Raw genomic sequence first — 23,403 nt, forward strand, 5'->3', positions numbered from 1 at the left:
ATATTTTAGGGCTTTATAATTAGGCACATTTACATTTATACTAAAAGTACAAAAATTAGCCAAGCATGGTGTGCGTGCCTGTAATCCCAGCTACTCGGGAGACTGAGGCACAAGAATCACTTGAACCCAGGAGGGTAGAGGTTGCAGTGAGCCGAGATTGTGCCATTTCAGCCTAGTGATAGAGTGAGACTCTGTCTCAAAAAAAAAAAAAAAAAAAAAGAATGTACTATGAGTGACTTTATGCCAATAAATCTGACAAATTAGATAAAATTCCTTGAAAGACAGAAATTATCAAAACAAATTGAAGAGGCAATAGAAAACTTGAATAGCATCTATTAACTAATGAAAGTGAATTCATAATTTAAAGCCTTCCTATAACAAAAGTCCAGGCCCATATGGCTTCACTGCTGAATTTTATTATTCTTTTAAGGGAGAAACAATACAAATCCTACACAAACTCTTTCAGAAAAGAGGGGTGATGTCACTCATTTTCTAATGTCATCATGACTCTGATATCAAAACTTGAAAACTACATAACAAGAAAACTACAAATATCTCTCATGAACAGAAACAAAAAATCCTTAACAAAATATTAGCAAGTAAGCCCAGGCATGGTGGCTCACACCTGTAATCCTACCACTTTGGGAGGCCGAGGTAGGAGGATTGCTTGTGGCTAGGAGTTCAAGAACATCCTGGGCAATATAAGGAGACCTTGTCTCTACAAAAAATCTTAAAGATTAGCTGGGCATGGTGGTGCACACCTGTGGTCCTAGCTACTCAGAAGGCTTGGGTGGGAGAACTGCTTGAGCCTTGGGAGGTCGAGGCTGCAGTGAGCTGTGATCATGACACTGCATTCAAGCCTGGGCAACAGAGAGAGCCCCTGTCTCAAAAAAAAAAAAAAAAAATATATATATATATATATATATATATATATATATATATATACATACACACACACTGTGATCATGCCACTGCATTCAAGCCTGGGCAACCGAGACCCTGTCTCAAAAATATATGTATGTGTATATACATATATATGTATATATACATAGATACACACACATATATATATATATGCAAGTCCAATGCAGTGAGATGTGGGAGTTCAGTAAGGATGGTGGGAAAAACTGTAAAATAAACCTTCTTAGAAGGCCAGAAGGTTTTTGCTAAAGCCTCAGGATAGAGTTATTGCTGAAGGCAGCCTAATCCTCTTTGAGCTATAGCAAGGGTAATTAACATAGGAATGTAGAGGAGTCTATCTAAATAGCTTGTTTACTCATGTGGTCCTAAGACTAACCTTTGACAATCTGTGGGTGCATGATTGCTCTCTATTAGGTGGGTCGGCAATGGTAATTACATTCTAGTGGTGTTTACTTGAGACTTTTGTAGTTTAATGTGTGCTGAATAAATGCTGGGAAGGCCAGCAAGTCTGGGTCACGGTTGCAATTCTTTACAGCACTCTCCTGGGAGTCTGTAAGCGGCCCAAACTCTCAGCCAGACAGACAAGCATAATATCTGTGTCAGTGTACGTTACTCATCCATCGTTGCATCAGGATCTGCAGGACAGACCCCTGCAGTGATATATAAAAAGAGTAATAAATGACCAAGTGGAGTTTACACCAGAATACTGGTGTAACATGTGAAAAATCAATCAATGTACCTAATTGATACAATAAAGGAGAACATCTATATGGTCTTCTCAATAGATGGAGAAAAAGCATTTGATAAAATGCAACACCTATTCACTATAAAAACTCAGCAAAATAGAAACAGAAAGGAACTTTCTCAACTGAGAAAGGACATTTATGGGAAGCCGACAACTGACATTACATACTTAATGGTTAAAGACTGGATGTTTTCCCCATCAGACAAGGTAAGGATGTCTGTCTGTTTTCACCACTTCTATTCAATATCAGGTCCTAACCAGCACAAAAGGCAAGACATATAAATAAAAGGTATACAGATTGGAATGAAATCTAATAAATGAAGAGCAAATAACATCAATATACAAACATCAATTGTATTTTGACCATCATTAGTATTACCATCAATGAGCAACCGGAAAAACAATTCAATTTATAATAGCATAAAATACGGAGGAATAAATTTAACAAAAGATGTTCAACATCTGTACACTGAAACTACAAAACATCATTGAGAGACATTAAAGAAGTCCTAAATAAATGGAGAGATATTCCATGTTCATGGATGGGAAGAACTGCCATTGGAAAAAAAAGGAATTCACCCCAAATTGATATACAAGTTCAACACAATCCCAACAAAAATCCCAAAAAGATATTTGTAGGAATATCCACACAGACTCTAAAATTTGTAGAAAATGCAAAGTACCTTGAAAGACCAAAATAATTTAAAATTAAAGAACAATTTTGGAGGACTCACACCACCAGGTTTCAAGACTCACTAAAATCTACAAAAATTAACAGTGTCCTTTCCGTCTCAGGTCGCCGCTGCGAGAGGAGCCGCCGCCATGTCTGTGCATCTGCAATGGATGGTCGTGCGGAACTGCTCCAGTTTCCTGATCACGAGGAATAAACAGACCTACAGCACTGAGCCCAATAACTTGAAGGCCCGCAATTCCTTGTGCTACAACGGACTGATTCACCACAAGACTGTGGGCGTGGAGCCAGCAGCCGACGGCAAAGGTGTCGTGGCGGTCATTAAGCAGAGATCTGGCCAGTGGAAGCCTGCCACCTCCTATGTGTGGACCACCATCAACAACAATGCTCGCGCCACACTCAGCAGCATCAGACACATGATCCGCAAGAACAAGTACTGCTCCAACCTGCGCATGGCAGCCATCCGCAGGGCCAGCGCCATCCTGCGCAGCCAGAAGCCTGTGATGGTGAAGAGGAAGCGGACCCGCTCCACCAAGAGCTCCTGAGCCCCCTGTCCCCAAAGCAATAAAGAGTCAGCTGGCTTTCTCGAAAAAAAAAAAAAAAAAAAAAATTAACTGTGGTATTGATATGCTGATATAAAGAAAGACATAAGAATCAATGGAAGAAAACAGAGTTTGGAAATGGGGCCACATGTAAATGGTCAACCGATTTTTAACATGCCAAAGTAATCCAATATGTTAGAAAAGAATAGTCTTTTCAATAAACGGTGCTGGAACAACTGGCTATGCCTATGGAAAAAAAGGAAGCTTGACCCTTAACTCATACGATAAACAAAAATTAACCCAAATGGGATCATAATCTTAAATAAAAAGCTAAAATCATACAACTCCTAGAAGAAAACACAGCAGAAAATCTTTGACTTTGAGGTAGGTAAATACTTCTTAGCTATTAAATAATGGAACATAAAAAGGAAAAACTAAAAAATTAGAATTCACAAAATTTAAAACTTTAGCTCTTCAAAAGACATCATTAAGAAAATTAGGCCTGGTCAGGAGTTTGAGACCAGCTTGGCCAACATGGCAAAACCCCCATCTCTACTAAAAATCCAAAAAGTAGCCCAGTGTGGTGGTGCACACCTGTAATCCCAGCTACTCGGAAGGCTGAGGCAGAAGAATCGCTGGAACCCAGGAGGCAGAGGTTGCAGTGAGAGATCGCACCTCTACACTCCAGCCCGGATGACAGAACAAGACTCTATCTCAAAAAAAAAAAAAAAAAAAGAAAATCAAAAGGCAAGGCATAGACTAGGGGAAATATTGAGAAACATATGACTGACAAAAAAGACTTAGATCTAAAGTATATATAAAGAAATCTTACAATTCAATAATAAGGCAAATGATCCAATAAAAATGGGCCAAAGATTTAAACAAACACTTCATAAAAAAGATATATAAATGGTCAATAAAAACATGAAAAGTTGCTTAACACTATCTATCCACTATAATGGCTAAAATTAAAAAGACCAATAATACCAAGTATTGATGTGAATGTGCAGCAATTGGAACTTGCATACACTGCTGGTGGGAATGCACAGTGGTGGGAATGCTCCACTGCTCGTGGAGATGCAAAATGGTCACTTTGCAAAAACAATTTGGCAGTTTCTTATAAAGTGAAACACACACTTACCATATGATCTAGTAATTTTACTCCTAAGTATCTACTCAAGAGAAATGAAAACACATGTCCACACAGACTTGTATGCAAATGTTCACAGCAGCATTATTCACAACAGCCAACAAGAGGAAACAATCCATATGTCCATGAAATTGGGAATGGATAGACAAAGTATGGTATAGCCATACAATGGAATACTACTCTGCAATAAAAAGGAATAAACTACTGACACATGCAATAATATGGATGAATCTCAAAAACCTCATACTAAGTGAAAGAAGCCAGGGACAAAAAATTACTCATGATTCCATTCATATGAAACCCTAAGAAAGGTAAATTGTTTTGACAAAACAGATTCATGGTTGCCTGAGGGCAGAACCGGAGAAAGGGAACTGAGTACAAAGGGGGATGAAGGAACTTTTTGAAATGATGTTCTAGATTTTGATTTTGGTGGTGGTTATACATCTGTGTGCCAAAACTCATCTACAGGTACACTTAAAATGGGTGAATTTTGTAACATATAACTTATACCTCAATCAAACTGTTGAAAAGAAACATTGTAGAACTTTCTCCTTTACTAATTAAAATGGACACAAAATTGCTAAAGAACCAGCTTTTTCGTTGGAGGATTCAAGATGTTAAGAAAAATTATGTAAAACTTGGAGAGAAGATAAAGGGAAGGCAGCATGTTTTTTCTTTTTTTTTTTGAGACGGAGTCTTGCTCTGTCGCCCAGGCTGGAGTGCAGTGGCATGATCTCGGCTCACTGCAAGCTCCGCCTCCCAGGTTCACACCATTCTCCTGCTTCAGCCTCCTGAGTAGCTGGGACTACAGGTGCCCGCCACCATGCCTGGCTAATTTTTTGTATTTTTAGTAGAGAAGGGGTTTCACCGTGTTAGCCAGGATGGTCTCGATCTTCTGACCTCGTGATCCGCCTGCCTCGGCCTCCCAGAGTGCTGGGATTACAGGCGTGAGCCACTGCGCCTGGCCGCAGCATGTTTTTTCAATGTCATGTTGGAGGGGTGTTTAACATGCCTACTCAAGAATCATTTAATTCTCTAAGAGAATGTCCCATGTCTGACTACCATCTACTGATGGCATCTGAAAGTTACATGTTAACTTTCAGGTTTTTGTGTCTAATAAAAATGCAAATTATTTCTAAAAAGATAACCTAAGAGTTACGGGTTCACTAAGTTGTATGACACTGATCAATTTTGTATCTAACTTACAATCTTCTTTTAACTTTTTTTTTTTAGATGGAGTTTCATTCTGGTTGCCCAGGCTGGAGTGCAATGGGATGGTCTTGGCCACTGTAACCTCCCCTTCCTGGGTTCAAGTGATTCTCCTGCCTCAGCCTCCTGAGTAGCTGTGATTACATGCACCCGCCACCATGCCCAGCTAATTTTTGTATTTTTTTTTTTTTGAGGCAGAGTCTTGCTGTGTCGCCCAGGCTGGAGTGCAATGGCATGACCTTGGCTCACTGAAACCTCCACCTTGCGGGTTCAAGCAATTCTCCCACCTCAGCCTCCCAAATAGCTGGATTACAGGAACCCATCATTATGCCTGGCCTAATTTTTGTATTTTTAGTAGCGACAGGGTTTCACCATGTGGGCCAGGCTGCTCTTGAACTCCTGACCTCAGGTGATCTGCCCACCTTGGCTTCTCAAAGTGCTGGGATTACAGGTATGAGCCACTGTGCCCAGACCAACATTCTTTTTTCAAAAGTAGTATAATGGAATACCACTCTGCAATAAGAGGGAATAAACAATATGAATGAATCTCAAAAACCTTATACTAAGTGAAAGAAGCCAGAGACAAAAGATTACTCATGATTCTATTCATATGAAATCCTAAAAGAGGTAAATTATTGTGACAAAACAGATTCATAATTGCCTATAAATACTTGAGTCTTCAAAGGCTCTTTGAACCAATTTTCCTTGCTGTTTCTAGGAACTAATGAGTTGAGAAATTTTGACACAAGTTAATTTTATAGTTGTACAATAATCATGCTTTCGGCCGGACACAGTGGCTCACGCCTGTAATCCCAGCACTTTGGGAGGCCGAGGCAGGTGGATCATCTGAGGTCAGGAGTTCAAGACCAGCCTGACCAACATTGTGAAACCCCGTTTCTATTAAAAATACAAAAAAATTAGCTGGGTATGGTGGTGCACACCTGTAGTCCGAGCTACTCAGGAGACTGAGGCAGGAGAATTGCTTGAACCCAGGAAGTAGAGGTTGCAGTGAGCCAAGATTGCGCCACTGTGACAGAGTGAGACTCTGTCTCAAAAAAAAAAAAAATGCTTTCCCCTAAAAAAAACATACATTTATGAATGTTATTTAATGGTTCATTTGAGTATCACTCCAAATCATCTCAGGTACACATCTCAGATCATATTTCATCTGAAATGAGTCACACATTTAGTTGCACCTGAAGTGAAAACCTGGAGAGTTCTTTCTCAGTGTACTGCCCTCTCTTTATAGCTTTGAGTATTCCGTGTTCATGCCTGGGTTAGGAAATCTTGATGGTGTCTCCTTTCAATTTTTTTTTTCTATGTTGCAACCTACTCTATATATAAAACCAATTCCCCATCCCTTGCATTAAAGGCTTCAGAATTTAACCCCTTCATAAACAGTGAGATTTGATTTTAACTTATAAACCAATACTTTGTTTCTTGGATACTTCTTCTTCATCTCCAACTTCATCTTCAGTGACCTCAGAACCAGTGGTATATTCTTCTTCTTCTGAAAACAGTGACTGTTGTTTCTAAGTTAAAAAAAAAAATCTATTACAAATGTAATATTATGATTTTTTATTGAATTCTTTCAAACACATTTACCTAAATTTCTTTTGAATGAATGAGTCAATCAAGAGCTGATAAAATAACCTCTGGCTAGCACAATATCCAGGAAATAGACATAAGAATTTTTACATCCGGAGCAGGCTTACATTACTTCATATATTTTTTAATTCCTTCACAGAACCTAGAAGAGTAGTAGGCACATAAGTACTCAGTATTTGTTGAATTGTACCTCTATCACTCAACTAAATGTATATTCCTTGATATTAAGATTAAATTACAATATAGTAACCACCAATATTAAAGTAGTCTTATAAACAAGGACATATGCACATTCTCTGGGTGAATGTGATCCTGGATTATTTAACCATATCTGCATTACTTTCCTGTATCTCTGTGCCCTACTGTCTGTTATCACTAATCCAAATTCCTATTCCATTCTTATGAATATTGATGGCAGACAGCATAGTACTGGCAAACGGGTAAAAAAAAAAGTCAACCAATCACTCAAACAATCAAATAACTGGAACTTAACAGGTTTGTTGCTTTGTTCAATGTCCTAAATATGATGTAAGAGTGACTTTAAAAAATCGTTTAACTAGATCTATGGATTATGCAGCCAGATATGGAATATGAGTCTGTCTTAAATAATTTAATGGCATTTTTACTTAAGTGCAAAATAGGAGAATCTGAAAAGGAAGATGTATATTTAACTAAAATTCGTAAAATAAGATACTGATAAGATTCTATTAAACTAAACTTTAATTTAGGAAGAAAGAGATCCATGAATGCTAACTATAATTGCTCACTTACCAGTTGTAGAGTCCAGTTTTTCAATGACAAGAACTATAAGACAGGAATAAGAGATTAATAAATCTCCATTTACCCAGATTACAGCTCCTTATTTTGACATGGATATTGTAGAAGAGTTGAAAAAAAGTTACAAATATAGTTCCCTTCCAGGCTGAAACATAATTTAAAACTCAGGCTGAAAGTGACATGTTACAGTCTTTAATATCCTCTGCTAGAGGAGGATGTGGATGTTTTCTAAAAGAAAGACACTTTCCCAGCATTATTTCCAAAGGACAAGTTAAGTAATCACATAGAAGTAAATTACTAAAATAATTTTAGTTATTCTTAGAACTATTTCAATCACTTTTTAATGTTTATATTTTAATATAAGTTAAGGAAGCAGACTACATATGGACATTCAATAAATCTAGTTTGTTGTTTGACATATAATTAATAAATAAATGTTAATGTGTGAATATTTTTTTTTTTTGAGACAATAGTCTCACTCTGTCGCTCAGGCTGGAGTGCAGTGACACCATCTCCACTCACCGCAACCTCCGCCTTCTGGGTTTAAGCGATTCTCCTGCTTCAGCCTCCCGAGTAGCTGGGATTACAGGCGCATGCCACTGCGCTCAGCTAAATTTTGTGTTTTTAGTAAAGACAGCGTTTCACCATCTTGACCAGGCTGGTCTTGAACTCCTGATTTCAGCCTCCCAAAGCGCGGGGATTACAAGCATGAACCACCATGCCCGGCATGACTGAGTATTTGTATAGCTGTCTGAAGTTTATAAAGCACTTCACAGGGAATATTTCACTTTCTCAAGTAAAAGCTATCTTAACCAACACAAAGACAGAACATTCATAGGCAAATATATTCCCTGGTCCTTAGTAACAAAGGCAAAGGAATAAAAAGGAGTCAAAGGAATCAAGTTTTCTGGTCACTTTAAAAAATATTTCAGTTTTGAAACTTTTGTGTGTTTGTTTTTTGAGACAGGGTCTCACTCTGTCACCCAGACTCTAGGCTGGAACTTTTGAAGAATCTAAATATATTCCTAATTACAATAAAAGAATAATTTTATGCCAAAAAAAAGTTTACAGAAGGAGAAGGAAACAAAATATCCATTCATGCTATCTTCATTCCTCAAATCATAATTTGTCCATAATAAAAACCTTAAAGACCATGTTATGTTTTCGGTTTTTCTTTTTTTTTTTGAGAGAGTCTCCCTCTGTCACCCAGGGTGGAGTGCAGTAGTGTGATCTCGGCTCACTGCAACCTCTGCCTCCTGGGCTTAAGCAATCTTCCCACTTCAGCCTCCCAGCAAAACTTGGACTACGGGCACAAGGCATCACACTTGGCTAAGTTTTAAACCTTTTTTGTAGAGATGAGGTCTCACTATATTGCCCAGGCTGGTCTCAAACTCCTGGGCTCAAGCCATCTTCCTGCGTCAACCTCCCAAAGTGCTGGGATTACAGGTGTGAGTCATCGTGGCTGGCCCCATGTTGTTTTTTCCCCAAATTTAAATGTATTCATTATTAACTCTTTGAGGGCAAGAAATGTGTCCTATTACCCTTAGAGTCCTATTACTAGGCATAATACCTTCTTATGATTAGGTAGTCAGTTCAGTTTCAACTTAAACTGATCAGGTTCCTGTCAAAGATTAAATGTCATTAATTATTTATGTAAATAAAGAATAAGAGAAAAAAACTACTCACAGCATTGAGCTCCCCAGTTTTGGGACCCCATGGTGTATTTGGCTCCAGTAAAACATCACATTCTATACCCTTTTCATCACAGGGGCCAACCCCAACATCACTTGAAAGAAAAAGACATTTTTATGGAGAAGAGTTTACTTTCTTAAAAATTTAAATGTGAATATCTTTTTATTACAAATATTTCATAAATTGCTTTTTAGAAATACAGTTCCTGAGTATAAGGATATCACTTCAACGACATTTCCTTTTTTTTTTTGAGATGGAGTCTCGCTCTGTCACCCAGGCTGGAGGGCAATGGCATGATCTTGGCTCACTGCAACCTCTGCCTCCTGGGTACAAGTGATTCTCCTGCCTCAGCCTCCCGAGTAGCTGGGATTATGGGCACCCGCCATCATGCCTGGCTAATTTTTGTATTTTTGTAGAAATGGGGTTTCACCATGTTGGCCAGGCTGGTCCTGAACTCTTGACCTCAGGTGATCCGCCTGCCTTGGCTCCCAAAATGCTGGGATTACAGGTGTGAGCCACTGCACCCGGCCAACAATGACATTTCTTTTTTTTTTTTTTTTTTTTTTTGAGACAGAGTCTCGCTCTCTCGCCCAGGCTGGAGTGCAGTGGCGCGATCTCGGCTCACTGCAAGCTCCGCCTCCCGGGTTCACGCCATTCTCCTGCCTCAGCCTCTCCGAGTAGCTGGGACTATAGGCGCCCGCCACCACGCCCGGCTAATTTTTTGTATTTTTAGTAGAGACGGGGTTTCACCGTGGTCTCGATCTCCTGACCTCATGATCCGTCCGCCTCGGCCTCCCAAAGTGCTGGGATTACAAGCGTGAGCCACTACGCCCGGCCAACAACGACATTTCTTAATTTGTCTAGTGATTCCTCTAGCAAAAGACACCCCATTCAGCAAGTACCATTGTACTTGAAGCATCATACCTGTGAGGTGGTGGAATGGGCTGCTATAATTGGTACTGCTTTAAGAACAGCCTTGGCTGGGCGCAGTGGGTCACGCCTCTAATCCCAGCACTTTGCGAGGCCGAGGCGGGTGGATCATGAGGTCAGGAGATTGAGACCATCTTGGCCAACATGGTGAAACCCTGTCTCTACTAAAATATAAAAAATTAGCCAGGCATAGTGGCACATGCCTGTAATCCTAGCTACTTGGAAGGCTGAGGCACGGCAATTGCTTGAACCCGGGAGGCGGAGGTTGCAGTGAGCTGAGATCACACCACTGCACTCCAGCCTGGTGACAGAGCGAGATTCCATCTCAAATAAAAAAAAAAAAAAAAAAAAAAAGAGGGGGCCAGGCACAGTGGCTCACGCCTGTAATCCCAGCACTTTGGGAGGCCGAGGTGTGTGGCTCACGAGGTCAAGAGTTAGAGACCCACCTAGCCAACATGGTGAAACCCTGTCTCTACTAAAAATACAAAAATTAGCTGAGTGTGGTGGCGGGTGGCTGTAATCCCAGCTACTTGGGAGGCTGAGGCAGGAGAATGGCGTGAACCTGGGAGGCGGAGCTTGCAGTGAGCCGAGATCGTGCCACCGCACTCCAGCCTGGGCAACAAGAGCGAAACTCCAACTGAAATGCTTTTGGTTTGTTTGTTTGTTTTGAGACGGAGTCTCCCTCTGTCGCCCAAGCTGGAATGCAGTGGCACAATCTCAGCTCACTGTAGCCTCTGCCTCCCGGGTTCAAGCAATTCTCCTGCCTCAGCCTCTCAAATAGCTAGGATTACAGGTGCCCGCCACCATGCCTGGTTAGTAGAGATGGGGTTTCACTATGTCAGCTAGGCTGGTCTCAAACTCCTGACGTCAAGTGATCGGCCTGTCTTGGCCTCTCAAAGTGCTGGGATTAAAGGTGTGAGCCACCACACCTTGCTAAGAACAGCCTCTTTTAAAGTGTCCTCCAGCCTCTAACCTTACAACCTGCTGCCACTGCAAAATGATGAAAGTGACTTCAGAAATTACTGAATTCGAGGAGTTCAAGGAGAGATGAACTCAACCATCAACATTTTTTTCTAGTTGGATCAATCATGCATTGATTGATACAATCAATTGGTTGATCAATGATCATGGGGTTTCACCATGTTGGCCAGACTGGTCTCAAACTCCTGACCTCAAGTGATCCGCCTGCCTTGGCCTCCCAAAGTGCTGGGATTAAAGGCATGAGCCACTGTGCCCGGCTAAGAACAGCCTCTTTTAAAGAGTCCTCCAGCCTCTAACCTTACAACCTGCTGCCATTGCAAAATGAGGAACGTGACTTCAGAAATTACTCAATTCGAGGAGTTCATACTCATGGAGAGATGAACTCAACCATCAGCATTTTTTTCTAGTTGTATCAATCATGCATTAATTGACACAATCAATTGGTTGAGAGGGCCTCAAGCAACTTGGGAACCCTCACTCGTCACCACCACAAATTGGATTTAAGGTCTTAACCTTTGTAATCACCAAGGGCTCTTTTCCTTTTTTTTTGCTCTGTCACCCAGGATGGAGTGCAGTGGCACAATCTCAGCTCACTGCCAGCTCTGCCTCCCGGGTTCACGCCATTCTCCTGCCTCAGCCTCCCAAGTAGCTGGGACTCCAGGCGCCCGCCACCACGCCCCGCTAATTTTTTGTATTTTTAGTAGAGACGGGGTTTCACCGTGTTAGCCAGGATGGTCTCGATCTCCTGAGCTCGTGATCTGCCCGCCTTGGCCTCCCAAAGTGCTGCGATTACAGGCGTGAGCCACCACACCTGGCCACCTCCAGTATTTTTAAGTGTTCTGTCTATCAAATGAATATCTGTCTGCTCTTATTGTAACTAACATATAATTTCAGTTAAGTTTTCTGAAATAATGAAAACTACTTGAGGACTGACGTTACTGATTTGGGGATAAGGGATTCTGAAATGGGAACTGCTGAATAAAGCTATAATACAGTGTTGGGTTTTTCCACCCCTCACCTAACTGTATCTTTTGAAAAAGGCACAACAATGACATCTCTGTACTTGTGCAAATCGTCCAACATTCTAGCAGTGAGACAGGACGGCAAATCTCCGCCTTCACCTTGATCACGAAGTGTAACCATGTGGTCCCTCACTTTACAGCCCTGTCACATAAGAGACAATAAATTAGAGGTTAGTTTGTTACAGAACACTCCTTTAAAGATCACTATTTTTCTTTTCTTTGCCGAGTCATATTGTCATATACATATTTTACAACTTTTTCTCAAGAAAAACATTCCTCATACAGAAAAGAGATTCAATCATAACTGTATGGCTTAACAAATACCCAAGAATACCCATATAATCACAATCCACATTAAGAATTAGAACATTGCCAGCACTCCAGGAGTCCCCACAGGCCCAATTCTGATCATAATGGTTTCCCTCCTCCCAACAGGTAACCTCTACCCTCCTTGCTTTTCTTTATCCCTCTGCCACTTAAGGATGCATTCCTAAACACTATAGTTTAGTTTTGTCTCACTTGTTTTGTTTGACATTATGTTTCTACTGGGTGAGGTGGCTCAAGTCTATAATCCCAGCACTTTGGGAGGCCGAGGTGTGTGGATTGCTTGAGCCCAGGAGATTGAGAACAGCCTGGGCAACATGGCAAAACCCTGTCTCTAAAAGAGTAGAAAAAAATTAGCTGGGTGTGGTGGTGCATGCCTCCAGTCCCAGCTACCTCAGGAAGCTGAGGTGGGAGGATCACTTCAGCTCAGGGAGGTCGAGATTGCCTTTAGCCATGATCAGGCCACTGCATTCCAGCTTGGGCGATAGAGTGAAACCCTGCCTCAAAAAAAAAAAAAAAAAAGAAAAGAAAAATTAGGTTTTTATGATTCAACGATATTATTTCATGTAATAATAACATTTGCTTTAATGTATAGTGTTTCACTGCATGAATAGACACCATTTATTTACTCTTCTACCACTGATAGATGGGTTGTTTCTAGTTTGGGGCTACTAAAAATAATATTGCTATGAACATTCTTTTATCTGTTTCCCGGTACACAAGTGCTCATGTGTACCAAATTATATTACCATCAGCAGTATATGAGGATTCCTGTTACTCCACATCCTTGCTAACACTTGGTCAGACATTTAAATTTTAGTCATTCTGGCTGGGTGTGGTGGCTCATGCCTGTAATCACAGCACTTTGGGAGGCTGAGGCAAGCAGATCACTTGAGGCTAAGAGTTCGAGACCAGCCTGGCCAACATGGTGAAACCCCGTCTCTGATAAAAATACAAAAATTTAGCCAGGCATGGTGGCACACACCTGTAATCCAGCTACTCAGGAGGCTGAGGCATGAGAACTGCTTGAGCCCAGGAGGCAGAGGTTGCAGTGAGCCAACATGGTGCGGCTACACTCCAGCCTGGGCAACAGAGCAAGAGCAAGACTCCACCTCAAAAAAAAAAAAAAAAAATTTAGTCATTCTGGTAAATGTGTGTTGGTATTCATTCTGGCTTTAATTTGTATTTCTCCAGTTACAAATGAGGCTGTCCTTTTCATGTTTACAGGACAACTGTTTTTTTGTCTGAAGTGCCTGTTGTCTTTCTCCAATTTTTTTTTCTTTTTTTTGAGACACAGTCTTGCTCTGTTGCTAGGCTGGAGTGCAGTGGTACGATTGCGGGTCACTGCAATCTCTGCCTCCCAGGTTCAAGCAATTCTCCTGCCTCAGCCTCCCAAATAGCTGGGACTAAAAGTGCACACCACCACGCCCAGCTAATTTTTGTATTTTTAGTAGAGCCGGGGTTTCACCATGTTGGTCAGGGTGGTCTCAATCTCTTGACCTCATGATCTGACCGCCTCGGCCTCCCAAAGTGCTGGGATTACTGAGCCACCATGCCCAGTTGGGATATGAGCAACATATATATCGACAAAAGATTCATTATATATATATTTTGGTTTTTTTGAGATGGAGTCTTGCTCTGTCGCCCAGGCTGGAGTGCAATGGTCTTGGCTCACTGCAACCTCCGCCTCCTGGATTCAAGCAATTCTCCTGCCTCGGCCTCCTGAGTAGCTGGGATTACAGGTGCCCACCACCATGCCCAGCTAATTTTTGTAGAGACAGTGTTTTCGCCATGTTGGCCAGGCTGGTCTTGAACTCCTGACCTCAGGTGATCCGCCCATCTCAGTCTCCCAAAGTGCTGGGATTACAGGCGTGAGCCACTGTGCCTGGCCTATTAATATATATAATTTTTTTTTCTTCAGATGGAGTCTCGCTCTGTTGCCCAGGCTGGAGTGCAGTGATCTTGCTCACTGTAAGCTCCACCTCCCAGGTTCACACCATTCTCCTGCCTCAGCCTCCCGAGTAGCTGGAACTATAGGTGCCCACCACCAAGCCCGGCTAATTTTTTATATTTTTAGTAGAGAAGGCGTTTCACCGTGTCAGCCAGGATGGTTTCAATCCCCTGGCCTCGTGATCCGCCCACCTCAGCCTCCCAAGGTGCTGGGATTACAGGTGTGAGCCACAGCACCCAGCCAATATATTCTTTTAAAGATGCCTACAAAGAAATATATTTTGCTTGAAACAGTGTGGAAATGTGATAGCTAAAATGGCAACAAACTAACCACAAATGTAAATTTGTGGTTACAAATTAATGTAGAAATTAATGTGGTTAGAAATTAATGTGGTTAGAATTTAATGTGGTTAGAAAGAACTGTAAAGACTAAAAAATCATGTTACTGAAAAAAACATAATAGCAATGATGAATTAACGAAATATCTTGGGTCTGGCAAAGCTAATCTAATTTTGCTTAACGTTTCATGCCCAATTTAAGTATCTTTGTACGTAAAATATGTAACTAAAACTTTAAGTATGAATGTTATGTAAGTAATCTATTACCTCACCAATAAAACTTCTAAGTAATCAAAGTTGGTGACTGATTGCAAATATAAGAAAACTAATGCAGTTAAAATTCCATGACCCATCATTCGGTAACATTCACGCCAATATCCCAAATTCCTTGCCCCTAAATTTCATCATCCCCATCTGGCAAAATCCTAACTCTAGATAAACTCAACTACCCATTTTCTCCCTGCCTGTACTCATGCAGACAAGGGTTACTAGAGAGAGTGATATAAACAGGCATGTTGAATTATATTGTGAACTTATGACTGCCAATCTCCAGTGAGCCCTCAAACTTCCCGGCAGTATACATTTTCTCTAGAAAATTCACTCTCCTGTTTTTCAAAATACTATTTCAAACCTTCCATACTTCCCTCAAACCTTGGAACCTTCCATCTTCCCCCTTATTCTTAGTGGATGGCTTAATCTACTTTTTAGAGAACAGAAAAAGCATTGGATTGGAATTAAGTTATCATCTAAATGACAAAAACACAATTTTACTAATATCTACAACCATTCTACCCTTCTCTCCTGTTATAATAGAGGAGCTGTCTTCCCTCTTGTCAAAATTAATACCACTAAATATGCTTAAGATCCCACCCTACCCTGTCTTCTCACCTTATACCATCAACCTCTCCTTCTCAACTGGATCCTTCCCACTGACTTTTAAAACGTTCTCTGGTATCAAAACAGAAACAAGGCCAGGCACGGTGGCTCATGCCTGTATTCCAGCACTTTGGGAGACCCAGATGGGCAGGTCATTTGAGGTCAGGAGTTCGAGACCAGCCTGGCCAATATGGTGAGACTCCATCTCTACTAAAAATACAAAAATTAGCCAGGCATGGTGGCACGTGCCTGTAATCCCAGCTACTTGGGAGGCTGAGGTGGAGAATCGCTTGAGCCCGGGAGGCAGAGGTTGCAGTGAGCTGAGATTGTGCCATTGCATTCCACCCTGGGCAACAGCGAGACTCTTTCTCAAACAAACAAACAAACAAAAAGCAACCCCCAAAACACTAAACAACTATTCATAACCTAAATTACTAATCTATCTCCTCTCTTTCTGAAATTTCCCGAAAGAGATGTCATTTATACTGTTCCCATTTGTTAATCTCTCACTCACTTCTCAGCCCATACAAACCTGGCTTCTGGATCTAGCACTCCACCAAAACAGCTCTTCACACCTATGAATTCCCTGTCACTAAGGCCAAAGGACACAGTTCTTTCATTATTTTATTTGACCTCTTAGCAGTATTAGGCACCACAGTCCACTCTTTAATATTACTCCCACAACTTTCATGGCAACATTCTCAATTTTCCTCCCATTATTCTGGCTGCCCCTGACCATTCTCCTTTGCAGGCTCATGCTGCTTCATCCAGCCATAGCTGTAGTTTCCCTCTGCTCTTCATACGCTCACCTATACCTGCTGGCTTTAACTATCATCTACTGCAAGAAAACTTATGAGTTATTATCTCCAGCCTAGCCACTTCTCTGAGCTCCCAAACTCATATATCCAACGGCCTCTGCCTGGTTATCTCAGAAAGCATCTCAAACTCAAAATGTCCAAAACAGAACTCACGAGTCTGCCTCGAAACCTGATTTCTGTCTGCTGCTTCCTCTTCAGTGAATGGCACCACCAGCTATCCAGTAGCACCAACAAGAAACTGAGTCATCCTTCCCCCTCTCCCTCTGTAATACAATCTGTCAGGTAATTTGTTTTATCTCTTAAATATTAAATTCATCCACTTCTCTTCATCTTCACTGCTCTGGTCCAAGCTAAGATCATCTCTTTCTATGATAACTTCCTTTTGTAGGTGATTCCACTGACTACCCCTCAAGTGTGCATTTTCCACACTGCCACTGATATTTTCAAAATGGAGATAAAAGAAAAACTTGAACATGGCTTATGAGGTCCTGGTCCTGCATGGATTGACACCTACCTCCCTCTCCAGCCTTGTCTTGAACTATACATGTTTTCTACACAGCCTCAGGCTCTTTCAGTCTCTTTTACTCACTATGTTCCTTCCGACCTTGCTGTTCTGACTACAATGCTCTTTCCTTTCCTCTTCACCTTATATACTCCTACGAATCCTTCAGATCTCAACCTAATGCCAACTCCTTTGAGGATTTCCTTGACATCTATGGCTGAATCATACCAGCCTATTATAGACATTTATGGCCCTGTATATGTCTTCAAACATTTCTTTGGGTGCTTTTTTTCCTTTTGTTATTACTGCCTCAGCTGTAAGTTCCATAAAGGCACAAATGATCCAATTTTACATGCTATCCTCTGCCTTGCATAGTGTATGGCACATCTTTGGTGCTTTATAAATATTTTTTGTATGGATGATAAAGAGCTTTAGGTTCCTTCATTCACACATGACATTTAATTATATAACATTTTCAAAAGTGTTTGTGATCAGAGAATCTAAGCTACAGCAATACTCACATTGCACCAATATATATGTGCAAGGATATTCACTGCAACACAGTAATACCATCAGTCTAGAAACAACCTACATGTTCATTAATAGGAGAATGGTTAAATTGTGATATATACATAGCTTGGAATATTACACAGCAGTTAAATAAAACGGCACAGAAAGATACCCTAGTTATGTTGTTGAGTAAAAAAGGCAAATTACAGAATATTATTAGTATGATCTTGTTTCCAATATAAAAAACCATATATAAGGCTGGGTGTGGCGGCTCACACCTGTAATCCCGACACTCTGGGAGGCCAAAGCAGGCAGATCGCTTCAGCTCATGAGTTCGAGACCAGCCTGGGCAACTTGGTGAAACCCTGTCTCTAACAAAAATACAAAAAATTACTGGGTATGATGGCGTGTGCCTGTAGTCCCAGCTACTCAGCAGGCTGAGGTGGGAGGATTGTTTGAGCCTGGGAGGCAGAGGCTGGAGTGAGCCGAGATGGCACCACTGCACTCCACCCTGGGCGACAGAGCGAGACCCCATCTCAACAAAAAAACAAAACACAAAAACCTCCAAAAAACAAAAAAAAAGATATAATTTGTGCCTGAAAGGTACAAAAGAAGGTCTAAAAGGAAACCATTAACAGTGATTATCTCTAAGAAGAGATGGAAAATGGGGGAGTGTTATACAGAGGAACTGCTTCTTACTATATTTATGTATTGTTTGAAATCTTTTATACATCAATGTATTACTCTTATACTTTAAAAACTGTAGCTACAAAGGGCAATATTAAAAATTCACCTTTGTAAGCTGAGTAGGATCAAACCGAAGAACCTTTTGGTTACAGCAGGGATAAATTCCAGTGCCAACAGTATTCAATGAACTTGCTGCAGTAGGATAAACCACTGTTTCTGAGTGGTATTGACAATGTGAAAATTCAATACAGAGAAAGGCCTGATAAAGAAATAGATAAAATCAACTACTATTTCCACAACAAAATTATACATTTCAAAAATACTTAAGACCAAATATTATATGTTCCATTTATATGAAATATGCAGAAAAAGCCAATCTATATAGACACAAAGTAGATTAGTGGTTGCCAGGGGTGGAAGGTTATAATGTGGAATAGCAGCAAATGGGCATGAGGGATCTTTTTGAGGTGATGGAAATGTGCTAAAATTGGATGATGGTGATGACTGTACAACTCTAAATTTACAAAAAAAAAAGTGAATTGCAGACTTAAAAAGAGTAAATTCTGAACACAACCTAACTTAATAAAAATAAAAAAATAAAATGAGTAAATTTTATGGCATGTAATTCTACTTGAATAAAGCTATTAGACAGCAAAAAATGAAATCACCTTAAGCAAAATTCAGATGAATTAAACTGATCTTGATATACATTCAATTTTACAACTGGCCAATCACCTCAAATGTTTTCCAAAGAAAAATAAAATTTTGCTTCATTTGGTTATTCCTTGATGCTTTTTTTTTTGAGATGGAATCTCACTCTGTTGCCCAGGCTGGAGTGAAGTGGTGCCATCTTGCTTCACTGCTACCTCCGCCTCCCAGATTCAACCGATTCTCCTGCCTCAGCTTCCCAAATAGCTGGGATTACAGGCACGCACAACCACACCCGGCTAGTTTTTCTATTTTTAGTAGAGACAGGGTTTCGCCATGTTGGTCAGACTGGTCTTGAACTTCTGACCTCAGGTGATCCGCCTGCCTCGGCCTCCCAAAGTGCTGGGATTACAGGCATGAGCCACCATGCCTGGCCCCTTGATACATTTTTAAGGTAAATATTTAGCATCAGTATTAATAAAAATTATGACATAACTTTGAATCACTGGCTTTGAAAACTTTGACAAAAGCTTATCAAGGTTTAATCATCAAATTAAACATCAGGTTTCAATTGTTTATAAGTTGGTAAAATAGGACCAGGTGCGATGGTACACACCTGTCACTCCAGCTACTAGGGAGGCTGAGGCAGAAGGACTGCTTAAACCTAGGAATTCGAGGCCAGCCTGGGCAATGTAGCAAGATCCCATCTCAGGAAAAAAGAAAAAGAAAAAAAGAACACGGTGCAAGCGCTGTCTAAGGAGTTTCAGTGGACACAGGTGCTGCTTGCGATGGGAAAGACCACTGGGCTAGGCAGCTGGGGGCTGGCGGGTAGACAGAGGTTGTGCCACCAGTTCTGAGAAAAGGTTGGTTGGGATGGACCCTGAGTCCCAGGAGTTGGTTTGGAAAAGGGAAACTGAGGCTCTGAGTGGTAAAATTATTGGATTCAGAGATACTATGGGGCTGTGAAGGTTGGATTGTTAGCCTTGTGGGCTAGGGAGAGCATCCTTGAGTAGGTGATATCTTACTCAGATCTAGAGGGGACAAGACTTTTGGGCCTGTGCAGGGGGCATCATTGGTGGGTGATGATAATGTTGGGCTTTGAAGGCAGGAGATCTTGAGAAGGTAAAAAACCATTTTATCTGGAAAGGAAGGAAGTGGGTGTTGGGCTTTTGTGTCATGGTTGCGGGAGCCATTGGGAGGGCAATTCCATTAGCCAGTGGGAGGTAGAAAGTTTGTAAGAAATACCATGCCAGGGGACTGGAGAAAGACCCCAGATGTCATTGTTTCTGGGTGGAGATCCTGTGTGAGTGGTGGTGGTGTATCCTAAGAGGGGGCAGTACCACTGGATGATTAAGGGTGGTCCCACAAGGCCTGGGGTGAAGAAAGATCTGAATGGGTAATACCATTAATAGCTGTTGGGGAAAGGACCAGAAAAGGTGAAAAAGTGATACCTTGGACTGGATGGAGGGGAGATCGCTGGGCTTTTGGGAGGTACCCTGACTGGTACTCTGATCACTTGTTTCTTTTTGCAGGGGACTCTGAGGTGGGATGAAAAGCTATAGCACTGCACCAGGAGTGGGCCCTTGTTGAGAGTTCCTCACTGGGGGAGACTTTAAGAAGGGGAAACCCTGAATAGGGTCCTGTCAGGGGAGGAGAGGGACTCTGAGTGAGAACAGGTTAAAAACAAAAACAAGTTAGTAAAATAATTCAAATAAAAACACAACACTAACAATCTAAGCACTGATCTTTTTTTCTATTTATATTATGATGTACTGAAGTTGCTATTTGATAAGCAATGATCTTTAACATAAATACATTAAAGAATAATCTATAATTCAGAATTTTTAGTTGCCTATAATTCAAAATTTTTGGTTGTTAGTTTCAATTGTGATGTTCACATAATGGTTTTTAATTTTAAAAATTTGAGAACCTATAAAAACTATAAGGTGCACATTCTCATATACAATATTCTGCATACAAACTATTCTATGAGTTTATGAGTTCTATAATAAATATTCAATATCATCAATCAATATTCAATTTGCTGTAAAGGAGAGGAAAATAATCTCTCACAGTCTCTGCATTCTGACATGTTGAACAAGTCAGATTTTAGAAGCTTGATATCCTTGATTATAAGTGACACTCTGATTGTGAGGAGGACCTTTACATACCTATTAGATTAACAAAAAACCCAAACCTGACTATATCAATTGCTACTGAGATGGGGGGCAACTAGAAGTCTCATATGTAGCTGGTAGAAATGCAAAATGGTTCTGGGACTTTGGAAAACTATTAGGCATGGCAAGTGTTAAACTACCACACAAACCAGCAGTCCTACTCCTAGGTAGTAAGAAAGAAGAGAGGCCGGGCACAGTGGCTCAGGCCTATAATCCCAGCACTTTGGGAGGCCGAGGCAGGCGGATCACCTGAGGTCAGGAGTTCGAGACCAGCCTGGCTAACCTGGTGAAACCCCATTTCTACTAAAAATACAAAAAATTAGCCGGGTGTTGTGGTGTACACCAGTAATCTCAGCTACTCAGGTGGCTGAGACAGGAGAATCGCTTGAACCTGGGAGGTGGAGGTTGCAGTGAGCCAAGATGGTGCCAGCGCACTCCAGCTTGGGCAACAAGAGCGAAACTCCATCTCAAAAAAAAAAAAAAAAAAAAAAAAAAAGAAGAGAAATAAATACATCCAAGAGAAATAAAAACCTATGTTCACAGGAAAACCTGTATTGTTTTTAGCAGCTTTCTTCATAATGGCCCCACACTAGAACACTACAAACATCCTCCAACTGGTGAATGTCTGAACATACTGTGATATAGTCATACAACAGACTACTACTTAGCCATAAAAAAGAACAAACTAATTTATGAAACAACATGGATAGATTTTACATTCATTTTTCGAAGTGAAGGAAGCTAGATTCAAAAAGTTAAATGCTATATGATCCTATTTATACGACGTTCTGGAAAAGGCAAAACTATATATAGAGAAAACAGACCAGTGGTTACCAGAGCCTAGGGTGGGGGAATGAATTGACTAAAGAGGGGCACAAAGAAATTTCTTTTAGGGTGATGGAAGTGTTACATGCTTTAATTGTGGAGGTAGTTATACAATTGTACGCACTGTCGAAGCTCACAAAAAGGATGCATTTTACTGTATCTAATACTTCAACAAACCTTTTTAAAATTGTGGGAACACAGAACCCATTGAGTGAGACCTTAAACAGTTTAAAATCCCAATCTGAAGATTTTGACAAGCTGTTCTTCCTTCTCTCTATTGAAAATCATTACGCAAGTGACAGAGGAAAACTACTGGGGAGAGGAAAACTTTAGGGATTCAAAAGAAATTGTATGTCGAAAACTCTGCATTTATACATAAGATTAATTAGGAATGACTGTGACTTAGAAAAACCTATTTATTCCACAAAAGGGTTTATTATAGGTTCCTACAAATAGCAAGTTTTCTTATGCTTTTATTATAAACATTAATTAAAAACCAAAAACTTTTTGGGAACAAAATTGTTATAACAACAAAGGCACTTATCAATAGCATCCTATCTGCAAAGGTGCTTCTGAATTTCTATAGAAATGTACAGAACAACAGAAAAAATAGTTTGGCTGGAAACAAGTGAAGGCAATAAGGATTTTTTAATAATTGTTTTCATTGAAAAACTGGATTTGATCACTTAAAACCAGTGACTTTTTTTTTTTTTTTTTGAGATGGAGTTTCCCTCCTTGCCCAGACTGGAGTACAATGGCGCAATCTCAGCTCACTGCAACCTCTGCCTCCCAGGTTCAAGTGATTCTCCCACTTCAGCCCCGAGTAGCTGGGATTACAGGCATGAGCCACCACGCCTGGCTAATTTTGTATTTTTAGTAGAGATGGGGTTTCTCTGTGTTGGTCAGGCTGGTCTCGAATTCCCGACCTCAGGTGATCTACCTGCCTCAACCTCCCAAAGTGCTGGGATTACAGGCGTGAGCCACCGCACCTGGCCAAAACCTGTTACTTGTCTAAAAATTCAACAAGTCTTTGATTGTTTCAGGAATGCAAATAAAAAAAGAGAAAGAAGAAAAAATGTCAAGAGAAATGAAGCCAGATGCAAAAAATGTTTAACAGCACCATTGCTTTTGCCACTAGTTTTGTTTTATTTTATTTTTGAGATGGAGTCTTGCTCTGTCACCCAGGCTGGAGTGCAGTGGCACGATCTCAGTGCACTGCAACCTCTGCCTCCCGGGTTCAAGTGATTCTCCTGCCTCAGCCTCCCAAATAGCTGGGATTACAGGCGTGTGCCACCACGCCCGGGTAATTTTTCGTATTTTTACTAGAGATGGGGTTTCACTGTGTTAGATAGGATGGTCTTCATGTCCTGACCTCATGATCTGCCCACCTCGGCCTCCCAAAGTGCTGGGATTAGAGGCATGAGCCACCGTACCGGGCCTAGTTTTATTTTTTTAAGAGATGGAGTCTCACTATGTTGCC

At 40.8% G+C, this 23,403-nt stretch overlaps 2 protein-coding genes across 13 annotated transcripts in view; one reads left to right on the forward strand and one right to left on the reverse strand.

The window, feature by feature from the left end:
• SANBR (SANT and BTB domain regulator of CSR) overlaps positions 1-23,403 on the reverse strand; it is a 71,837-nt gene that overhangs the window by 20,826 nt on the left and 27,608 nt on the right. For 7 of the 12 annotated variants that reach the window (XR_010115713.1, XM_063617939.1, XM_055242725.2 and 4 more), the window contains 5 exons: positions 18,380-18,532; positions 12,265-12,410; positions 9,330-9,429; positions 7,638-7,670; positions 6,691-6,790 (listed from right to left, as the gene is read on the reverse strand). Coding sequence is in view for 10 of the 12 variants with exons in the window: in XM_063617939.1 (XP_063474009.1) it covers positions 6,691-6,790; positions 7,638-7,670; positions 9,330-9,429; positions 12,265-12,410; positions 18,380-18,532 (532 nt within the window). In the remaining 2 variants the exon portion in view is untranslated. Of the gene's footprint in view, positions 1-1,834; positions 1,920-3,427; positions 3,609-6,690; positions 6,791-7,637; positions 7,671-9,329; positions 9,430-12,264; positions 12,411-18,379; positions 18,533-23,403 lie in introns of those variants that run through there. The other 5 variants (XM_055242726.2, XM_063617944.1, XM_063617943.1 and 2 more) reach the window with 3 other exon arrangements.
• Positions 2,450-2,967, forward strand: LOC129462619 (large ribosomal subunit protein eL28-like). Its single transcript, XM_055242741.1, has one exon. The coding sequence runs from the start codon at positions 2,489-2,491 to the stop codon at positions 2,900-2,902; it is 414 nt and encodes a 137-aa protein (XP_055098716.1). The 5' UTR covers positions 2,450-2,488; the 3' UTR covers positions 2,903-2,967.

The sequence above is a fragment of the Symphalangus syndactylus genome, chromosome 14 (genome assembly GCF_028878055.3).
Source record: "Symphalangus syndactylus isolate Jambi chromosome 14, NHGRI_mSymSyn1-v2.1_pri, whole genome shotgun sequence".
NCBI classification, from domain to species: domain Eukaryota; kingdom Metazoa; phylum Chordata; class Mammalia; order Primates; family Hylobatidae; genus Symphalangus; species Symphalangus syndactylus.

Coding starts and splice junctions, on each gene's coding strand:
- LOC129462619 (XM_055242741.1), top strand. CDS start 2,489: ATGTCTGTGCATCTGCAATGGATGGTCGTGCGGAACTGCTCCAGTTTC.